The sequence below is a fragment of the Argopecten irradians genome, chromosome 10 (genome assembly GCF_041381155.1).
Source record: "Argopecten irradians isolate NY chromosome 10, Ai_NY, whole genome shotgun sequence".
Lineage (NCBI taxonomy): Eukaryota > Metazoa > Mollusca > Bivalvia > Pectinida > Pectinidae > Argopecten > Argopecten irradians.
In genome coordinates, this window is record NC_091143.1 from 13,552,605 (window position 1) to 13,573,313 (window position 20,709).

At 35.3% G+C, this 20,709-nt stretch overlaps 1 protein-coding gene across 1 annotated transcript in view; it reads left to right on the top strand.

Moving 5' to 3' along the window:
• LOC138332544 (uncharacterized) overlaps nt 1–20,709 on the top strand; it is a 58,713-nt gene that overhangs the window by 1,616 nt on the left and 36,388 nt on the right. Inside the window, exon 3 of the mRNA XM_069280549.1 lies at nt 561–628. Coding sequence (XP_069136650.1) covers nt 561–628 — 68 coding nt within the window. The remainder of the gene's footprint in view (nt 1–560; nt 629–20,709) is intronic.

Sequence of the window (20,709 nt, forward strand, 5' to 3'; positions counted from 1 at the left end):
TGAAAGTGACACCACAAGCCAAGGTGGAAATAGCCCAAGGCTGCTAATTAGGGCCACTGGGGTGTTGGTCAGGGGGTCAGGGAGTGCATGGTCACACCTCTTTTGTTTACTTAATTATCAAGTCACTAACTGGTATTTTGGTAGTTTAGTAAAAGTGTACTTGGGACAAACGGGGCAGGGCGTTCGGTTATAGGGGCATGGCGTCAGGTAAAAAGGGCATGGCACGGCGCCATGCTAATCGGGGCTGTGGGAAACACTATATATATATATATACACAATTATCAATTATTGTCCAATTGATAAATATTGCTTATGCTCTGTCGGCAGTGGAGCATCTTTAAGACTGAACATTTTTGTGACAAAACTAATGGATCTATCTCTAGTTTTTGCGTTCAAATTTCTGAATCTTGTTGATGGATTAATCAAAGTTAAAACTCATATCAGAGGATCATCTGCATAAAGACTTAACCATGAAATCAATTCAATTTATAATCACTGATAACCTCATAGAAGTCATTATGTTGAATAATTTATTAAATTGATTATTTTTAATTTTTCAGTCAACTTGAATAATAAGAAGCTTTTGAAAAAAAATGTGACAGATCACTTCAGCTTATCACATGCTTTGGTAAGTAATTATAATGTTCACCGTGATAAGTATTACTGTATAGTGGGGAAATTTTGTTGACAGGTTATTTTCGCTATATGCTGCTAATGAAAAATATTGAACTCACAATTTAAAGTGCTATCTGACATAATAGATACAGTGTATATGGATGTATGATATTATATGCCCTGATTTTCCATATTGTCACCTGTATCTTATGTTATATGAAGGTTGATTATTTGGTGTTTCGGTTTTTTTAATTAAGACAAAAAATTTTGTAACTTGTTGTAATGTCTGGTTGTCATATAAAACTGAGGTAAGACTTACAGGCTACCTTTTGCCAATGGCTGTTTAGGTGGATGTATCAAGGATAGGGGACTTCAGCTACAGAAACAGGTAGAGAGTTCCACAAGTCAGATGGCTTAATCAATCTTAAGTAACTCCTAGCTGCCCTGTTTTATTTTAATGTCACTGTGGGCCATCCTTTTTCTAATTGTAATCAATGCCATTTGATTTGGTCAACATGATGTTGTATTAACCTGGTAGAATATGATTTAATGTCCTCAGTTACTAATTAGTTCTACCAGCTAGTCACTTTAACATCAAGTCAACCTCAACAAATGTCTATAGTTGATATTTATGATGTGTGATTCTCCTAACATCACTCAACTAAAATCAAAACAAGAAATCCAATGTAAATTGAACATTGGCCGTTTTATTACCACAAAACGACTTGAATAAGATATATAAAACATATATTACATAACAATGACCCATAACAACAAAAGGTCATTAAACAAAGAAAACCATTCACAAAATATGCAGGTGGGGTGCAAACTTCACGCCCACAAAACGACTTGAATAAAATATATAAATCATATATTACATAACAATGACCCATAACAACAAAATGTCAGGTACAAACTTTACGCCTTGCAATCCCACCAAATACATATATTAAAAAGTGCACCTTTACGCCTTGCAATCCCACCAAATACATACATTAAAAAGTGGTGCAAAATCACAAAAGACCAGCCTAAATTTATAGAAATTGGCGCCAAAAGCCCAGAAATTTGTATTAACACCAAAATAAAATTCTTGGAAGGCGCTTAAGGGGATGGAAGTGGGTAAAACATGAAAAGGGGATTCTTACCTATGGCCTCTGTGCTGATATCTGAAGTGACGCTAACCGCAGTCACGTGATCAGAATTCATGCGCTCAAACGGTAAAGAGGCTAGATCCTATACAGAGTACCAACGGAAAGAAATCAAAGATTACATATGTAATCCACATCATAAATGTAATTAAATTGACTTCATATTTAATTATGATTTTATGATGTGTGATTCTCCTAACATCACTCAACTAAAATCAAAACAAGAAATCCAATGTGAATTGAACATTGGCAGTTTTATTACCACAAAACGACTTGAATAAGATATATAAAACATATATTACATAACAATGACCCATAACAACAAAAGGTCATTAAACAAAGAAAACCATTCACAAAATATGCAGGTGGGGTGCAAACTTTACGCCCACAAAACGGCTTGAATAAAATATATAAATCATATATTACATAACAATGACCCATAACAACAAAAGGTCAGGTGCAAACTTTATGCCTTGCAATCCCATCAAATACATATATTAAAAAGTGCACCTTTACGCCTTGCAATCCCACCAAATACATACATTAAAAAGTGGTGCAAAACCACAAAAGACCAGACTAAAATTTATAGAAATTGGCGCCAAAAGCCCAGAAATTTGTATTAACACCAAAATAAAATTCTTGGAAGGCACTTAAGGGGATGGAAGTGGGTAAAACATGAAAAGGGGATTCTTACCTATGGCCTCTGCGCTGATATCTGAAGTGACGCTAACCGCAGTCACGTGATCAGAATTCATGCGCTCAAACGGTAAAGAGGCTAGATCCTATACAGAGTACCAACGGAAAGAAATCAAAGATTACATATGTAATCCACATCATAAATGTAATTAAATTGACTTCGTATTTAATTATGATTTTATGATGTGTGATTCTCCTAACATCACTAAACTAAAATCAAAACAAGAAATCCAATGTGAATTGAACATTGGCAGTTTTATTACCACAAAACGACTTGAATAAAATATATAAAACATATATTACATAACAATCACCCATAACAACAAAAGGTCATTAAACAAAGAAAACCATTCACAAAATATGCAGGTGGGGTGCAAACTTTACGCCTCTTGGCGGAGGAAGTTCGCATGGACACTTGAGAAACATTACTGTGTCCAAGCCACAAACTCCGCCAAACCCTACCAAAGGAATTGAGTGATGTATAACATGTAAACAAAAAGAGTAAAATTGCAGCTTTTAACCAAGCTAAAAATATATAAGACTGAAGACGATGCAAACTTTAAGGTGATGTTTAATGTTCACGAGATATTGCCATAGAATGGCACACAATTCCTGCTAGTACACATCGACCAACGGCTAGTGCAGAGTTCTTGGTAAAGCCGTGTTAAACTTATTGTTGCGTGATCCGATTTATCTGCAGGTTATCTTTGATTCAGATACAGGTACACCAGCTCATATTCATTTAACATAATACAAAACAAACTTAAAAATGGACATTAAAAAACAACTCAATCTGACTGCTGGGATGCCATGCATCCAACGCAGCAGAAGCTGTACACCAGCTCATATTTATGAAACCTAATTACGAAAACAAACATAAAATTGATAGTAAAAAAAAAACAACTCAATCTGTTTGCAGGGATGCCATGCATTCAATGCAGCAGAAGCAGAAGTATGAAAATGAAGGTAACAAAATTAAGGGAATACAAATAAAATTGGTATTATGAGCAATGGAGCCATGCACCCAAAGCTTAATGATCACTAATACTATATTACATTTCAAACCGCCCACAAGGATGCCATGCATCCAAAGTGGGAGTAACGAGTGGAAAAATGAGACAGAGTAATTTGCGAAAAAATAAGAAAAACTATTATGTACAGAAACGAACAAAGTAGCCTACTGCCCACAGGGATGCCATGCATCTGAGGGCTGTGCTGGTTTGTTGTGGCGGGGGGCTGGGTGTGGACGCTGTTTTTGTTACATTGCGAAAAGAATGTGGCTCCCCGCATGTTTTACAGGTATGTTTAAAACTACACTGTGATCTGTTACAAAACCCTTTTTTTTGAAAGGCAAAGCAAACCCTGTCCTGTGACTGACTTTGCTGGTTATTGTGGTTCTGAGAACCTTGACCCTTACGATTTACATTGTAGGTCATTGCCTCCAAAAACAACTCCTGGTTGACCACCTCAAAAGGTAGTTGTTGTGGAGCTGCTTGTCTCCACTTCCTAAAGTTAATATCATAGGCGATAGCCGCCTGATCTCCCGCCTTCCTTGATATCTGCTGAATAGTACTGGCGTACTTCATTAGAGGGCCAGCCAATTCCGGCTTAGCTTGTGTTAAAATTGGAATGCCGATGTCCAATGATCCAAATTTTTTTATCGTCAATGGTTTTGGTTTTAGGAACCAAAGCTAGGGAATTGGCCTGAATAGTGATATCAAATTTTTCAGGACCTTTGTTGTGCGATAATGCACCAAACTCTACAAATTGATCTGCCCAGATTTTTTGTTTTACCCTAAGATCAACATGAACATCCAGGGGGCAGGAGATAGAAGATACATTGGTGTGAGAGACTACCTAAACCTAGAGCTGGTTGTTACCTGTGATTGTCTATAATTACACTTCTCCCCACCGTGTTTGGAGGAGTAGCTCCTGGTTAGTGTTGTTGGGGGTGTTCTTGTTGCTATCATTTGGTATTCTTGACCGGACAATGGTTTTGTAGGACATGTTCAGCGTTAATGTTGTTTAATGCCAGGATTCTGGGTGTGACTATTGTGAGGACGTGGCTTAACTGTAGGTTGACACTTAACCGGCCAACTGTTCCAATTGAGCCGTCCGAACTGTCTGCAGCTGTAGGTGCTTGTCAGCATGGACCAACCACCTTCGGGCCTTCATCCAAATCTAGCAGTTCGGTCACTATGGGCCGAGAAAATGGTGGTACACCTGGCATGTGTTAAGTAGGCCACTGAACTGAGATTCTGGGCCTGGGGGTTGTCTGCTCTGTTGTAGTTGCAACTTCCTGTGATGTATGTTGACTCTGTGGTCTATTGGTTGCTATCAGCGAGGTTGCAGTGTGCCGTTGCTCGTTTACGCCTTGTAGGTGTGCATGATTCCAGTTTTACCTATCGTTTGGAATAAATAAAAGAAAAAACGGTGATTATTAAAACGTTTATTTATAACACAAAAACCTGCAATAATATCAAACTAAACAAACGAAACAGTACTGAAAAAACACTTAAAATACTGCCAAAATTGTACTTGTCAGCCAGCCGAAGCTTGCCATACTTTAGCGTGATAATGAGAACAACCACCCCTCCCCTGACAACCGGAAAACATCACTACATTGCCCCCCCCCCCCCCCCCCTCCCCCCCCCCACACACCCCCACCCCCCCCACCCCCCCCCCTTGAATGTGTTTAGGACCTAGATCATGAAAACACCACAGATATGGTATTATAAGGCATAATGACGTATAAGTGAGTGAAATGTTTGTTCCATCTGACAATACAATGGTGTTCTAAATTAGACCCAACCTATAGCTAACCTGGTAACCAATACTACCAGAAACTGTGTTCGGATGCACTACAGAGCAACTATCATCTTTTCGCCACCAACCTGGATTATAAACAGTCTAACATGCACTTGATTTAATTGGGGCCAAACTACGCTTACAGCTCGGCTGACTACAATGTTGAATGTCACTACAGCACGGTCACTTCTAATATAGTAGCCGTCGCTAAGTCCACTTGTAAACAAAGGAATGTGCGATCTATCAGATTTGCACTGACTCGATAACTGCAATCAAGTAAATTCGTGTTTGGGACTAAAATAAAATTGTAAAAAATCAGTACCTTTCAAAACCGAACATAGGATTTGATAACCAGGTGTTTTAACTTTATTCTATTAAGCAGGCGATTCGAATGTGACCATTAGCACTAGTGATAATGCCCACTCCTTTCACTTTGTGTAAATATTTTGGGCGCACGCCATGTTGCTCGGATTCAAATGGGAACAACCCATCTGGCCGTATGAAAAGAATGTTCTGCCACACACAGATGTTTTAATAACCCGCGATGGTATTCTATGGTAGTATCGATATACTTTCGGTCGTTCTGTAAATCCCACATGACTCACAGCAGCCTGTTATCTCTGCCTATTCCCAAACACAAAATCGTTCCATTGTAATCTGCTCAATATAGTGAAGATGTCATGTTAACTTGAAACCAGTAATGTTGCATAACGCTTATTCTTGTCTGACCCCACGCATAAACCTTCTTTACTAGTCCAGTGCGTCATGCTACAAGGAAACAATGTCCTTTTGCGCAATTTCTGAAATAGGGTATGTAACGAACTCAGTCCACATTTGTTGCAGTCCTATCTGCAAAAGATAACGACATGCTGGCCGTGATGTCTAGGATACAATTGTATTCACAAAAACAATCTGAAGAGTAATGGTCACACACTTTGCCGCCCCCATTTTTCTGGACTTTAATACTGAAAATCTCAGCAGCTCTCAAGTTCATAATTTATTCAGCGATTACTCGTCTAGAGACCTATCAATACTTCATCTCTTAGCCTGTCGACAATGGGACAATGCTATGTACCGAACACTGACACATGTATAAGGTACAATACTGTTACACCATTGAGGCTAAACACATGAATCGATGAACTATGACACTTTCTGGAATAAAGGGTGATGTCTTACCTATGGCCTAGTATGCACCTGTCCTCTATCTGTGAAGTGACGCCTAACCGCTGGTAAGTCACTGTGATCAGAATGCATGACGATCATATATCGGTAAAGAGGCTGTAGAAGCACTATACAGCCAGTACCACTAACGCGAAAGAAATTCTTATCCTCGAGAAGAAAATAGTGCTCAATATAAATCTATGTAATCATAATACAACTGAGTTAACATATGTAATCCATCATCTAAAATTGTAATTAAATTGGACTTTTTAGTATTTATATTATGATTTTCAATGATGTCAGAATTATCTGTTGTGACATCACTTTAATCAGCAACATATGGATGAAGGCAACAAGTTTAAAGTGATCAACTGCAAGACTTCCAATAAAACACGAAACATACAAGAATGTTTTATATTTGTAAAACTTAAGCATGAAGATTTTGGATATTTATCACATATACATACAGATTCATAAAATCTCTTACATGTAAGTGATTAAGATCGGGTTATCTCAGACGAGGGCTAAGATTAATGTTATAACAAAATAATTTCAACAATCCAACAAGAAGTTTGATTGATTATATATTTTAATAAAATAAATATGTTTCAAAACATACCATAATTCCCTTACAAGTTTGTGGCGTAAATATATCCACCAAAAAATAATTTCACACCCCCATCCCTCAGAAGTTTGTTATAAATCTAGCACTATCATGTGATGATTTAGTCGTATCCAGAAGTGTTACAAAAATTTTTATCACCCTGTTAAGTTTTTATATATATCGGTTTATAACAAAATTTATCCTCTAGCCTGGGTAATTTTATAACTTAATTTTCCCCCACTCATCCCCCAGATTTTTAATGTAAAATGCTTATAAAATATTTTTTATATGATAGTACTGGCAATATTTTTGACATTATGAGCATCCTAAGCCAATTTTAATATCTTAATATCATCATATCGTAATCTAGTACTATGAAACAGTTATCAACCTATTTTCATGTTGATACATGATTTTTATCAACAGCATAAATTTAGTTGTAATGCTGGCATGGATTCGAAAACAATAATAACTGTCACTGTCAAAATTGTATCAAATAGGACAGAATTGGCATTCGAGTATAATGATCTTATCAGTGCAATGTTTTCTATGGAATTGTATAATGGACAATTTTCAGGATGTAACCGATTCGAAATTCAATATGCCATTCCAGTCACTAGATGTTATATGTGGATAAAGATTTGTAAAAATTATTTTTAACTTAAAAAAATTCAAAGAGTCACCAAATAGACTACTCCTCTTCTTTGACAGGTATCTTATAAAGATTATATTTTCATTCCTCTCATTCTTAAAATTTGAATGCTTAAAAAATTTTGATTCACAATTTTTATTGGTAAAACATTATTTCACCTTGCTAATCCATTATGTATATATTATTCCTATATTTTGTTTCGGGAACATCAACGTTACTAAGTTGGCAAAACTTGTGTCCAATAACAAATGTAAAATAATTTACGACAATAAAAATTTTTAAAATAAATATGCTTATAAAAACAAAATAATTTCACCCCCATCCCTCCTGAAGTTTGTTATATATATGTTTATAACACAAATATAATTTCACCCCCCATCCCCCAGAAGTTTGTTATATATATGTTTTAAAAAAATAATTTCACCCTCCCTGACCCCTAGAAGTTTGTTATATATATGTTTATAAACACAAAATGATTTTGCCACCCCCCCCCCCCTCAGAAGTTTTTATTATATAATGTTTATAACAAAATATTTTAATTCACCCCCATCCCCCAGAAGTTTGTTATATATATATGTTTATAAAAATAATTTCACCCCCCCATCCCTCAGAAGTTTGTTATATAAATGTTTATAACAAAATAATTTAAACCCCCCATCCCCAGAAGTTTGTTATATATATATGTTTATAAAATTAAAATTTAATTTCATCCCCATCCCTCAGAAGTTTTGTTATATATAATGTTTTTATAAAAATAATTTCACCCCCCATCCCTCAGAAGTTTGTTATATATAATGTTTATAACAAAATAATTTCATCCCCCCATCCCTCCTCAGAAGTTTGTTATATATATGTTTTTAAAAACAAAATAATTTCACCCCCCATCCCCCAGAAGTTTGTTATATATATGTTTATAACACAATAATTTCACCCCCCATCCCTCAGAAGTTTGTTATATAAATGTTTATAACACAATAATTTCACCCCCCATCCCTCAGAAGTTTGTTATATAAATGTTTATAACACAATAATTTCACCCCATCCCCTCAGAAGTTTGTTATATATATGGTTTATAACAAAATAATTTCATCCCCCATCCCTCAGAAGTTTGTTATATATAATATGTCTGCATAACAAATTAATTTAACCCCCCCATACCCCCAGAAGTTTGTTGTTATATATATGTTTACTGGCCATAACAAAATAATTCAATCCTCGCCATTCCCCCAGAAGATTTGTTATATATCTGCTCATAACACAAATAAATTCATTTGGTGTCCCCCAGAAGTTTGTTGTATAGATATGTTTATAACAACAATAACTTCAATCCCCCCATCCCTCAGAAGTTTTGTTATATATATTGTTAATACGTTTTAAACATTAATTAACCCCCCCATCCCTCAGAAGTTTGTATATATATGTTATAGCAAAATTTAATTTAATCCCCCCAACCCCTCAGAAAGTTTTTGTTATATATTATAGTTTAATAAGCAACAATTAGATTTCACCCCCCCATCCCCCAGAAGTTTGTTATATATATGTTTATAGCAAAATAATTTCATCCCATTGCCCAGATTAAATATGTACCCCCAGAAGTTTGTTATTAGGAAATGTTTATAACACATAAAATGTTTATTGAAGTCAATAATTTTACAACATTTTACCACCCCCCCCATCCCTCAGAAGTTTGTTATATATATGTTCTCATAACAAAATAATTACAATCCCCCCCAACCCCCAGCAAAGTTTGATATATTTATGTTTTATAACAAAATTAAATTTAATCCCCCCATCCCCCAGAAGTTTGTTATATATATTGTTTATAGCAAATGATTTTAATAACCCCCATCCCCCCCAGAAGTTTGTTATATATATGTTTATAGCAAAATAATTTCACCCACCCCATCCCCCATAGAGTTTGTTATATATATGTTTAAAATATGCAAAAATGATTTTAATACCCCCCATCCCCCAGAAGTTTGTTATATATATTTATTATTAGAAAAATAAATTTCCAATCTACCTCCATCCCCCAGAAGTTTGTATATATATAATGTTTATAGCAAAATGGATTTTAATACCCCCCTCCCCCAGAAGTTTGTTATATATATGTTTATAGCAAAATGATTTTAAAGGATTACCAATCCCCCAGAAGTTTTGTTATATAATATGTTTATAGCAAAATTATTTCAATCCCCCCATCCCCCAGAAGTTTGTGTATATATATGTTTTTATTTAGCAAAATGAATTAAGTACCCCCCATCCCCCAGAAGTTTGTTAAATATATGTTTTATAGCAAAATGATTTATTTAATACCCCCATTCCCCCAGAAGTTTGTTATATATATGTTTATAGCAAAATAATTTTATAAACCCCCATCCCCCAATTTTGTTTATATATGTTATATGTTTTATTATTATAAAAATTGATAAAAAAATTATGTATATTTCGATATTCATATTATTTGCAGAAGTTTTTATATATATATTAAAAAAAGCAAAATAATTTCACCAGTATCCCCCAGAAGTTTTGTTATATATATTTTTTATAGCAAAATGAATTGATACCCCCATAAAAAGTTTGTTTATATATATAATTTTGTTATAACAAAATAAATTTCAACCCCATCCCCCATCAAATCACTGATTTAAGCCCCCCATCCCTCCCCAGAAAAGTTTGTTTATATATGTTTATAGCAAAATAATTAATCCCCCCAAGAAGTTTGTTATATATATTATGTACAAAAGAATAGCGATGTAATAATTAGCAAAATAATTTCCCCAGAAGTTTGTTATCCCCCAGAAGTTTGTTATATATATGTGTTATATATATGCCCTTTAGCAAAATTTTTTTTTTAATCCCCCCCCCCCAGAAGTTTGTTATATATATGTTGTATAGCACAAAATTTATTTTAATCCCCCCATCCCCCAGAAGTTTGTTATATATATATGTTTATAGCAAAATAATTTAATGAAATCCCCATCCCCAGAAGTTTGTTAAATATATGTTATATGCAAAATAATTTAAAAATTATATCCCCCCAGAAGTTTGTATATATATAAATGTTAATAGCAAAATTAATTTAATCCCCCCATCCCCCAGAAGTTTGTTATATATATGGGTTATAGCAAAATTAAATTTAATCCCCCATCCCCCAGAAGTTTGTTATATATATATGTTAAGCAAAATTAATTTAATCCCCCCATCCCCCAGAAGTTTGTTATATATATGTTAATATATCATAGCAAAATAATAATTTAACCCCCCATCCCCCAGAAGTTTGTTATATATATGTTTATAACAAAAAATAATTCAATTCACCCTCCCATCTCCCAAGTTTTACCCCTTATAACTGTGTTTTACTTTACTTTTAATTAAAATGACTGAATTGATCATTATTATCCAAGTTCGCATCTTATTAGTGATACTAAATTGTTGCAAAAAAAAGCATTTTATTTGAATTCTGACACAGTAGATTTAACTTTCAGGGAATGCATTTGTCTCTGACGAGGGCATCAACTGGCTGTTAAAAACTTCAGGCTTCAAAGCTCAGGAAGTGAGTAAACAACATTTTTTTTACTTGTTTCTTGTAATTTCAATACAAATAATGTCATTGAAATTTTTATCTTCCTATTCAGCAAAAAAAACACATAATTATTTCGCATACCTTAAGACCATCTTTGATACTCCAGGGGTTACTATCACTGACATTATATCCCTCATAGAAAAACTAGAGGCAGTTCAGTAGAAAATATCTGACCAATAACAGGCCTGCAGAGACTTCCTTTGAAGATTACAGAGAGAGCGACGCCCAACTTATGGCAACACAGTCAATTACAATGTACCGCAATATACAATTCCTTTGATGTACAGTATTCGAGGTAATTAGTGCTCCTCCCCCTATAAGCGCCCCTCCCCTTTTCTAGAGAAGAGTTGAAGTTATATAAACGCCCAATCCTATTGATTTAACAATGTCTTACAACATGTGATACCTCTGATATCAGCATTGTATCCCATATTACATGAACCTGCATGTCTTTTACATGTGACTCGTGACATGATAATGCATCTCAAAGGATAAAAGACATATGCATGGCTCATTAATAAACGCCCCTTTGTTACAATTATTTAAGCCCCCTGAGCACTATATACGGTGAATACGGTACATCAAATGATTCAAATCATGTTACCTGTGTCTTCTGGTGCCTTCAATTTTATACTATGATGAGAAATAGTCCAGGGGTGGATATGATGTCATCAGTGATAGTTACCCCCTAGAATATCAAGGATGTCTAAAGACATACTGTTAAACAACCTTCTTTGGTGTGTGATTTAGTTTTGCATTCCATGATCAAAATAATTTATAAAATTATAAAATAATTCTTCGCTCACTTCAAACTTGAATACCTAATAAGTTAAATTATAGATAAGATGAAGAAAGATTAACATTCTAATTCTGTAAAAGATTTTAGTTTGATTTAGATTAATTGAAGTATTATATTCATTCTAATATTTTTTGTTTTCAGATTTCATTCAAAGGATGTATAAACTTAACCCACAAAAGTCTATACGCTATCCTAAACATGGCCATTAAGCCTACAAAAATAGACCTGTCATTTACTGGAGTATCCACGGTTCAAACAATGCCATGTGAGTCTTGACTTACCCAACTCTTAACTACCTGTTAACCTCTAGTTTTATTTCACAGACAACCTATAGAATATGACAGATTGTATGTGTTAGTTATTTGGACCAGAAATTTAGACAAAACAATTAAGTGACTTGATAATTTATATAGCATAACCATGAAATAAATTGTCGAAAATGTCATCAATATTGATGTGAAGTTAAAGGACCAATAATCATGGCATAGAGAAAGCTCTTCTAAGACTAATATTACATCCTTCTCTTTTGTATGTGGGAGAAAAATACCCATACCTTAAGGGTGTGCCCATGAAATTTCATCCCTCAGGGTAATTCATGAATTGTCAAACTCTCAGCAAATCTGGTTTCAATTTCATGTGAAATCTTGTCCCCAAAGACTAATGTGAATTTTATAAAAGTGATCTGTTGTAAAATCTATCCACCCCAAGAATGTAAAATCTGTGTCCTCCATAGAAAGTGAAATCTGTGTCACCCCTAGGATGTGAAATCTGTGTCACCACCTAGGATATGAAATCTTTGTTGCCCCTAGGTTGTGAAATCTGTGTCACCCCTATGATGTGAAAACTGTGTTGCCCTTAGGATGTGAAATCTGTGTCCCCCACCCCTTAGGATGTTAAATGTAAATCTGTGTCACCTCTAGGATGTGAAAACTGTGTCACCTCTAGGATGTGAAAATCTGTGTTACCTCTAGGATGTGTCACCCCTCAGGATGTTGAAATCTGTGTCACTCTAGGATGTGAAATCTGTGTCACTTCTAGGATGTGAAAAAACTGTGTCACCTCCTTAAATGTGAAAATATGTGTCCCCCCCAAGATGTGAATCTGTGTAAACCTCTATGTGAAATCTGTGTCAAATGTGAAATCTGTGTCACTTCTAGGATGTGAAAACTGTGTGTCACCCCCCAAGATGTGAATCTGTGTAACCTCTAGGATGTGAAATCTGTGTAACCCCTAGGATGTGAAATTTGTGTTGTCCCTTGGATATTAAATCTGTGTCACTTCCTAGGATATGAAATCTGTGTCATCTCCTAGGATGTGAAATCTGTGTCGCCTTCTGGGATGTGAAATCTGTGTTGCCTCCTAGGATGTGAAATCTGTGTCACCCCTAGGATGTGAAATCTGTGTCGCCTTCTGGGATGTGAAATCTGTGTTGCCTCCTAGGATGTGAAATCTGTGTCACCCCTAGGATGTGAAATCTGTGTCGCCTTCTGGGATGTGAAATCTGTGTTGCCTCCTAGGATGTGAAAATCTGTGTCATCTCCTAGGATGTGAAATCTGTGTCGCCTTCTGGGATGTGAAATCTGTGTTGCCTCCTAGGATGTGAAATCTGTGTCCCCCACTAGGATGTTAAATATGTATTACCTTTAGGATGTGAAATCTTAGCCACCTCCTAGGATGTGAAATCTGTGTCAACCCTAGGATGTGAAATCTGTGTCACCCCCTAGAATGTGAAATCTGTGTCACCCCTTAGAATGTGAAATCTGTGTCACCTCCTTAAATGTAAAATCTGTGTCACCCCCTAGGATGATAATGTGTGTCACCTCTAGGATGTGAAATCTGTTTCACCCCCAGGATGTGAAATCTTTGTCCCCCCTAGGATGTGAAATCTGCTTCACCCCCTAGAATGAGAAATCTTTGTCCCCCCCCTAGGATGTGAAATCTATGTCACCCCATAGGATGTGAAATCTGTGTCACCTCCTTGGATGTGAAATATCTGTCACCCCCTAGAAGTTAAAATATCTGTAACCCCCTAGGATTTTAAATCTCTCTCACCCTCTAGATTGTGAAATTTCTGTCAACTCCTAGACATGTTTTTTATTGAGATAATACATCTACCTCCGAGTAGTTCAAAAGACTTGATGAATAATTCTTTATGATGTCATTTATATATTAACATTTCAGCAACAATGACTTCACTCACACTGGATTGCTGTCCTTTGATTTCGCCACCGGCAGCCATGATGAACACTAGAGAGTTACGAGATGTGATGAGCGGTATGTCACTGACCAGTGTCCTATCATTACCAGTTACTATACCGAATTTGCTGTAATTAGCGCCCAGGGTGTTTAAATAATTGTGACAAAAGGGGGGGGGGGGGCTTATTAATGCACCAAAATGTTGTTGAGGAAAAAAGTTAGTCATATTTAAATCTTTTTGTGGTCATGGTACATACGTTTTTTACAATAAACATGCATATGCCTTATATCTTGTGAGACACATCATTATATCGTAATTCACATGTAAAAGACTTGTATGTTATGTAATATGGTATACAATGCTGATGTTAGAGGTATCACATGTTGTAAAACATTGTTAAATCCATGGGATGGGGCCGTTTATACCACTTCAACTCTTCTTCAGAAAAGGGGAGGGGCGCTTATAAGGGGAGGGAGTGCTAAATGACAGTGATTACAGTGAAAGTCATTTTCCTCTGTAATATGCCATTGGATATACAGTCAAACCTGCCTTTAATGACTAGCTTTGTGTAAAAACCAACTTCTTACTAAGAAAAAAAAGACCATTTTTCTAAAGTTCCAAATGATCAATTTCAACACAATTTACACTGTGTGTAAAGACCACTAGAAGTTTGTTATAACCATTTTGTACTGTATCTTCAATTTTCATTTTTCAGACAAGACTTTGATTCCCTTTGAAACTTATAAGTTGCTTGTCCTTCATGACCCCAGTGATGCCAATGGTACTGGACTGTTTGTGAAGAAGACCCTGGACAAAAGTCATCCATTTTGTGTAGAGAAAGCATGGCACCCAGAATCCAGCAACTCTCCTCAGTATAATGTCTACGAGTGTCTCACTGGTTCTGTAAGTCTCAAACTCATTTATTGAAATTTGTTAGAAGAAGTCCTTTGTGAAACACTATCTGCTCTAAACAATAAAAAAACCATGTTCTCCAAGATATTTAGACAACAATGCACTGTACTGTATATCACTTTAAATGTGGGGTCAATATTTTACGGTACCTTAAAAGGGGCATATTGACAGAGGTTATATTTTGGGGCTCACTAACACATAATTTTTTGAACTACGTACTGCTTTTACAATAGATACATCAATAAATGTCACTGGTGTTCAGAATTTGTGGATTTCAGTAAAAATACTAATGTAGCAAAAATAAATCAACCGCAGAATGTAACGCTATACAGTACCTAGTCCAAAAATTTCTTCGTCCTACATTGATATATACTATTGTTTAAGGGCTGTGAGAACTGGGTACTAAGTAATGGCGGAATTGTCCTACTTCCGTTCTCAAACTCTGACGACAGCACAGCAAAGAAAATCACAACACAGATCTTATCTATCATTGGACAGGTAAATATTCTTAATCTTTACCTTCAGTTTTGTTCAAAATATTTTAAGAATGACATATTTCCAGCTGGATTGAAAAGATTAACAATATTTAACATCACATTTTAACATTTCTTAAAATTCTGACATATTTGGATTTTGTTTGCTTTTGGCCATAACAACTTAGATAAATGTCTGCACTAAAATTTCTGAATTTTATTAGGTCACCTGAGACGAAGTCTCAAGTGACCTATTCTAATTGCCTTTTGTCCGTTGCCGTGTGTCGTATGTCCGTAAACAATTTACATTTTCGACTTCTTCTCCAAAACTGCTGAAGCAATGAAATTTTGCACAAACCTTCTATGGCATAAGGCCAATCAAAATTGTGAATAATATGGTCCCCACCCCCCAGGGGGCTGTGGGTGGGGCCAAAAGGGGTAAAGTTGAGTAAAATTGAGTAAAATCTTCTTCTCTACCCACAGATGTGGTAGAATCAAATACTCTTCATAGATAGAAAGGTCTTAAGGTCCTTTACAATAATTGTTAATTATATGACCCTGGGGTCTCTAGTTTCCCCATGGGGAGGAGGGTTAAGTTTACTATAGTTTATATTGGGAAAAAACATTTTTGCGCATTATTTGGTCATTTGTAATAGGAAATGAGTCAAATGTTGTCAGAATTATCAGTATAAGATGGCCATTAAATCCTATTCACAAATTTTCTATGACAGACCCCCAGGGGCCTTAGGGTCGGGGCTAAAAAAGGGTCAATTAGGCTAAAATTTCAAAAATCTTCTTCTGAAATTCTGGAAATGGTAGAATCAAATACTTTTCATAAATAGAAAGGTCTTAAGGTCCTTTACAAAAATTGTGAATTATATGACCCTGGGGTCTCGCGTTTGCCCCTGGGGAGGGGGTCAAGTTTACTATAGTTTATATAGGGAAAACACATTAATGAGCATGTTTTTGCTCAATTTTCATTGGAAAACAAGTCAAACTTAGTTAGAATTAATTAGCCTGAGATAGATTTTAATATCATAATCCACATTGGTCCTGGCCGACCCCCAGTGGGCAGATTGTCGGGTCCGAAAAAAGGGTCCAATAGGCTAAAACTTCAAAAATCTTCTTCTGAAATTCTGGAAATGGTAGAATCAAATACTTTTCATAAATAGAAAGGTCTTAAGGTCCTTTACAAAAATTGTGAATTATATGACCCTGGGGTCTCACGTTTCCCCCCTGGGGAGGGGGTCAAGTTTACTATAGTTTATATAGGGAAAACACATTTATGAGCATGTTTTGCTCAATTTTCATTGGAAACAAGTCAAACTTGGTTAGAATTATTAGCCTGAGATAGCATTTTAATATCATATCCACCTTGGTCCTGGCCGACCCCCTGGGGGCAGAGGGGCGGGGCCAAAAAAGGTCAAATAGGCTAAAACTTCAAAAATATTCTTTTAAAATTCTGGAAATGGTAGAATCAAATACACTTTATAGATGAAAAAGGTCTTAAAGTTTTGTTTATAAAAATTGTAAATTATATGACCCGGGGTCTCCTGTTTCCCCTTGGGAGGGGGTCAAGTTTACTATAGTTTATATAGGAAAAACACATTAATGAGCATTTTTTGCTCAATTTTCATAGGAAATGAGTCAAACTTAGTTAGAATTATTAGCCTGACATAGCATTTTAATATCATATCCACATTGGTCCTGGCCGACCCCCTGGGGGCAGAGGGGCGGGGCTAAAAAAGGGTCAAATAGGCTAAAACTTCAAAAATCTTCTAAAATTCTGGATATAGTAGAATCAAATTATTATAGATGGAAAGGTCTTAAGGTGTTTTATAAAAATTGTGAATTATATGACCTTGGGGTCTCACGTTACCCCCTGGATAGGGGTCAAGTTTACTTTAGTTTAAATAGGAAAAACATATTTGTGAACATTATTTGCCCAATTTTCGTGGGAAATTAGTCAAACTTGATTAGAATTATTAGCCTAAGATATAGCATTTTAACATCCATATCCATCCTCGATGGCCCCCTGGTGGACCAGAGGGGCAGGACCAAACAGGGTCAAAATGATTAAAATTTCAAAAAATGCCTTTAAGTTCACAGGTTTGATGGAAGCAAATACTCTTCATAGTCTAAAAAGTCAAATTTATAAATCACTGACCAACTTCAAGGCCCAGCATACAGTGTTTATATGTCTTTAATTTGTTTCATTATATATTCTAACTCAGGTGACCGTTAAGGCCCATGGGCCTCTTGTTATAATTCCTATATTTAATAAATTGAATATATCTAGTTCAATTTCAGGCTATAGAAAACATGTTTCTTCTACTGATTCTCATGAAATAGAAGTACGAAAGCTGTTTCTGTTCATATGATATAAAAACAAAAGTGGTTTCTAGGAATCATTTTATTGCTATGATTTCTTGCAGCATCAGGATAACCTGTTTGTTTTGGTTGGACTTTCTGGTGTCAAAAAAGATTCACTGAAAACTATGTTGGATAAAGTCAATGGAATTATAAGACTTATTGCCGATCCGCTTATTCGAGCGATCCCCTACAAAGAGTAAGTTTTTTAACACAAATGTAATACAGTGTATAGCCAATCCTAAATTAAGCAGTGTCCCAATGGTGTCAAAATGACTAAAATTTCAAAAATATTCTTAACTCACATATGTGATAGAATTAAATACTCTTCACAGTTTAAAAGTCCAAATTGATAGAAACACTAGCTGACTTCAGGAGCCTGATGGGTGCCATTATACATAGTGTTTATACATTTTTGTTTCATTCTGTATCAGATCTCATAAATCAGGTGACTGTTAAGACTCGATCATGGGCTTCTTGTTATGATTTCAGTCCACAGGACCAGCCATTACTGAATGAACACAAGTTTGATGATCAGACACAGACAGTATTAAGTCATAGACTTTTCAACAATCTCGACTTAATTCTGATGATCAAAGAACTTCTCACTGCTGTCAGTTTGGTAAGTAATCTACACCAGGGCTGGCTATTAAAAGATGCTGCATTCATTTTGCAGAATTATTATATAGTGATTTACAATTTTTTCAGTTTGTAATCTTAAGTATTGAATTGTAAGGATTATATTACTGTACTTATGATAGTGATGAAAGCATTTCTGAGATGATGCTGATGATGATGATGTAATTAATTTTTATTGGTTTTCATACTTAATCCAGCTCTCTGATTGGCAGATCCTTTTTCTTCAAATACTATGAATAAAAAATCCGAGAATGGCGCGAAAATCCGCTGTTATCATGACGTCACAGTAGAGAAGCCGACGTTGCGTTATTGATTAAGAAAAAATAATCCATTTGAAAATCAATGGAATCGTACGTTTAAACATACTTTATGCTATCAAATAGTCTGAAAAATTAATTATAAGCATTGATGTAGCTATTTTTTAACTTCATAGGGTTATGAAATAAATTTTGTTTGCAAACTTTTTGAATGATTCACAATCAAACCACAAAGAAATTTTGCATTAAAAGTGCTGATTAATAAAAAGATTTTATTGTGACAAAAAGTAAGATGGAAGTTAGAGTGTGAATAAGAAAAGTTGATATGATGGTGATAGATGATATTGATCATCTGTATCTATATATATGATTATGTTCTGCGAATTTTGTCCGCTATGAATCAACTTGGATCACATCAGTTTGCAAGACGTGGGAATGCTAACTTACTCCAATGGAGATGGATCCCCCCCGGATGTCAGCAGTGGTGGACGGTAAAATCGCCAAAGCCGCTGGAAATTCTAATCTCTATCCTGATAGGGTTAAACATATAAGTAAAAATATTCATTCTCAAATTGAAATTGACCTAGTCATGGAAATGGAGTTGTGTAATCAGTTGATAGATCTTGAAAAATTGAGACTATAATGTTCATCGAGGGTAAAATAGCCTTATAACCTATAGAGAAAAAAACCACAAATTTTCAATATTTTTTGGTTGCAGACAATAAAAAATAGTCAGGTGATGTTAATAATCAAAAGATGTGACCTGAGTTTCTTGAAAATATAGTTAATATTTATTAAACCCATTTTTCCTCACTGATAGATCCATTATTACATCAACAAATACATAGATGCTGTAAAAGAGGCTTGGGAAAGTATTAGCTTTTTGTTAACCAAGGGATCCTGTTTTATACTGATTCACCCTGGTGTTGTGACAAAAATGCCCAGCCTTAAAAATGTGACATTGGAAGACTGAGTAATCTCACCACAGCCTCAGGGGGTCAGGACTGGCAACCCAGGTTGAAGTATATCTGGCCTGGGCTATGGGCAAGGACAAAAATGATACCCTATTTTGGGAGGGATGGACAATCTTCAAAAATTCCTGTTCAAGACAAAGAAGTGTGCAATTGCAGGTACATATGTACTTTTAGCAATTATTACCGATATCTGATTGATCAAAATATTGATAAACCATCCACGACCTAATGGAGATAAATTTCAAACTAGTTATAATGTTTCAGAACCTTCTCCTTTTTCGACAACAGTAATGTATAGTATTCTTCATCAGATAATGATTTAAATTCAGATCCTAAATGCTTGAACTATTTTTGATCAATTGATTGGTAATCATAAATAAAATTTCTGATATACAACCTCCCAATAATTTAAAAACAATCAGTGATATACAGTCTATTGGTTATATTGTATCCTTCCTGTTAACTCACTATTTCAGGGTCAGATCAACCTATTCTTTGATGTTCTGACGGAGCAAGGTTTGGTATTCAGGTTCCCCTGCTCCCCTAAGGACCCTAAGGTTACCGATACACTTGTCTATGTGATGTCACATGATCTCCCAGGTATCCCCGACATACCAGTGGTAAGGCTACTTCTAATGACAATTTGGTTTGTAGAACACTTTATTTTATCTCCCTTAATTCCTCCGGATATTTCTTGTTTGTATCAATTATAATTACCTCCCCTGACAAACTATAGACATAAATTCTGTAGTAATGAATTACATATCATTATCCAGACATATATTGTAAATTGTGATTATCTTCCCTGGTTAATA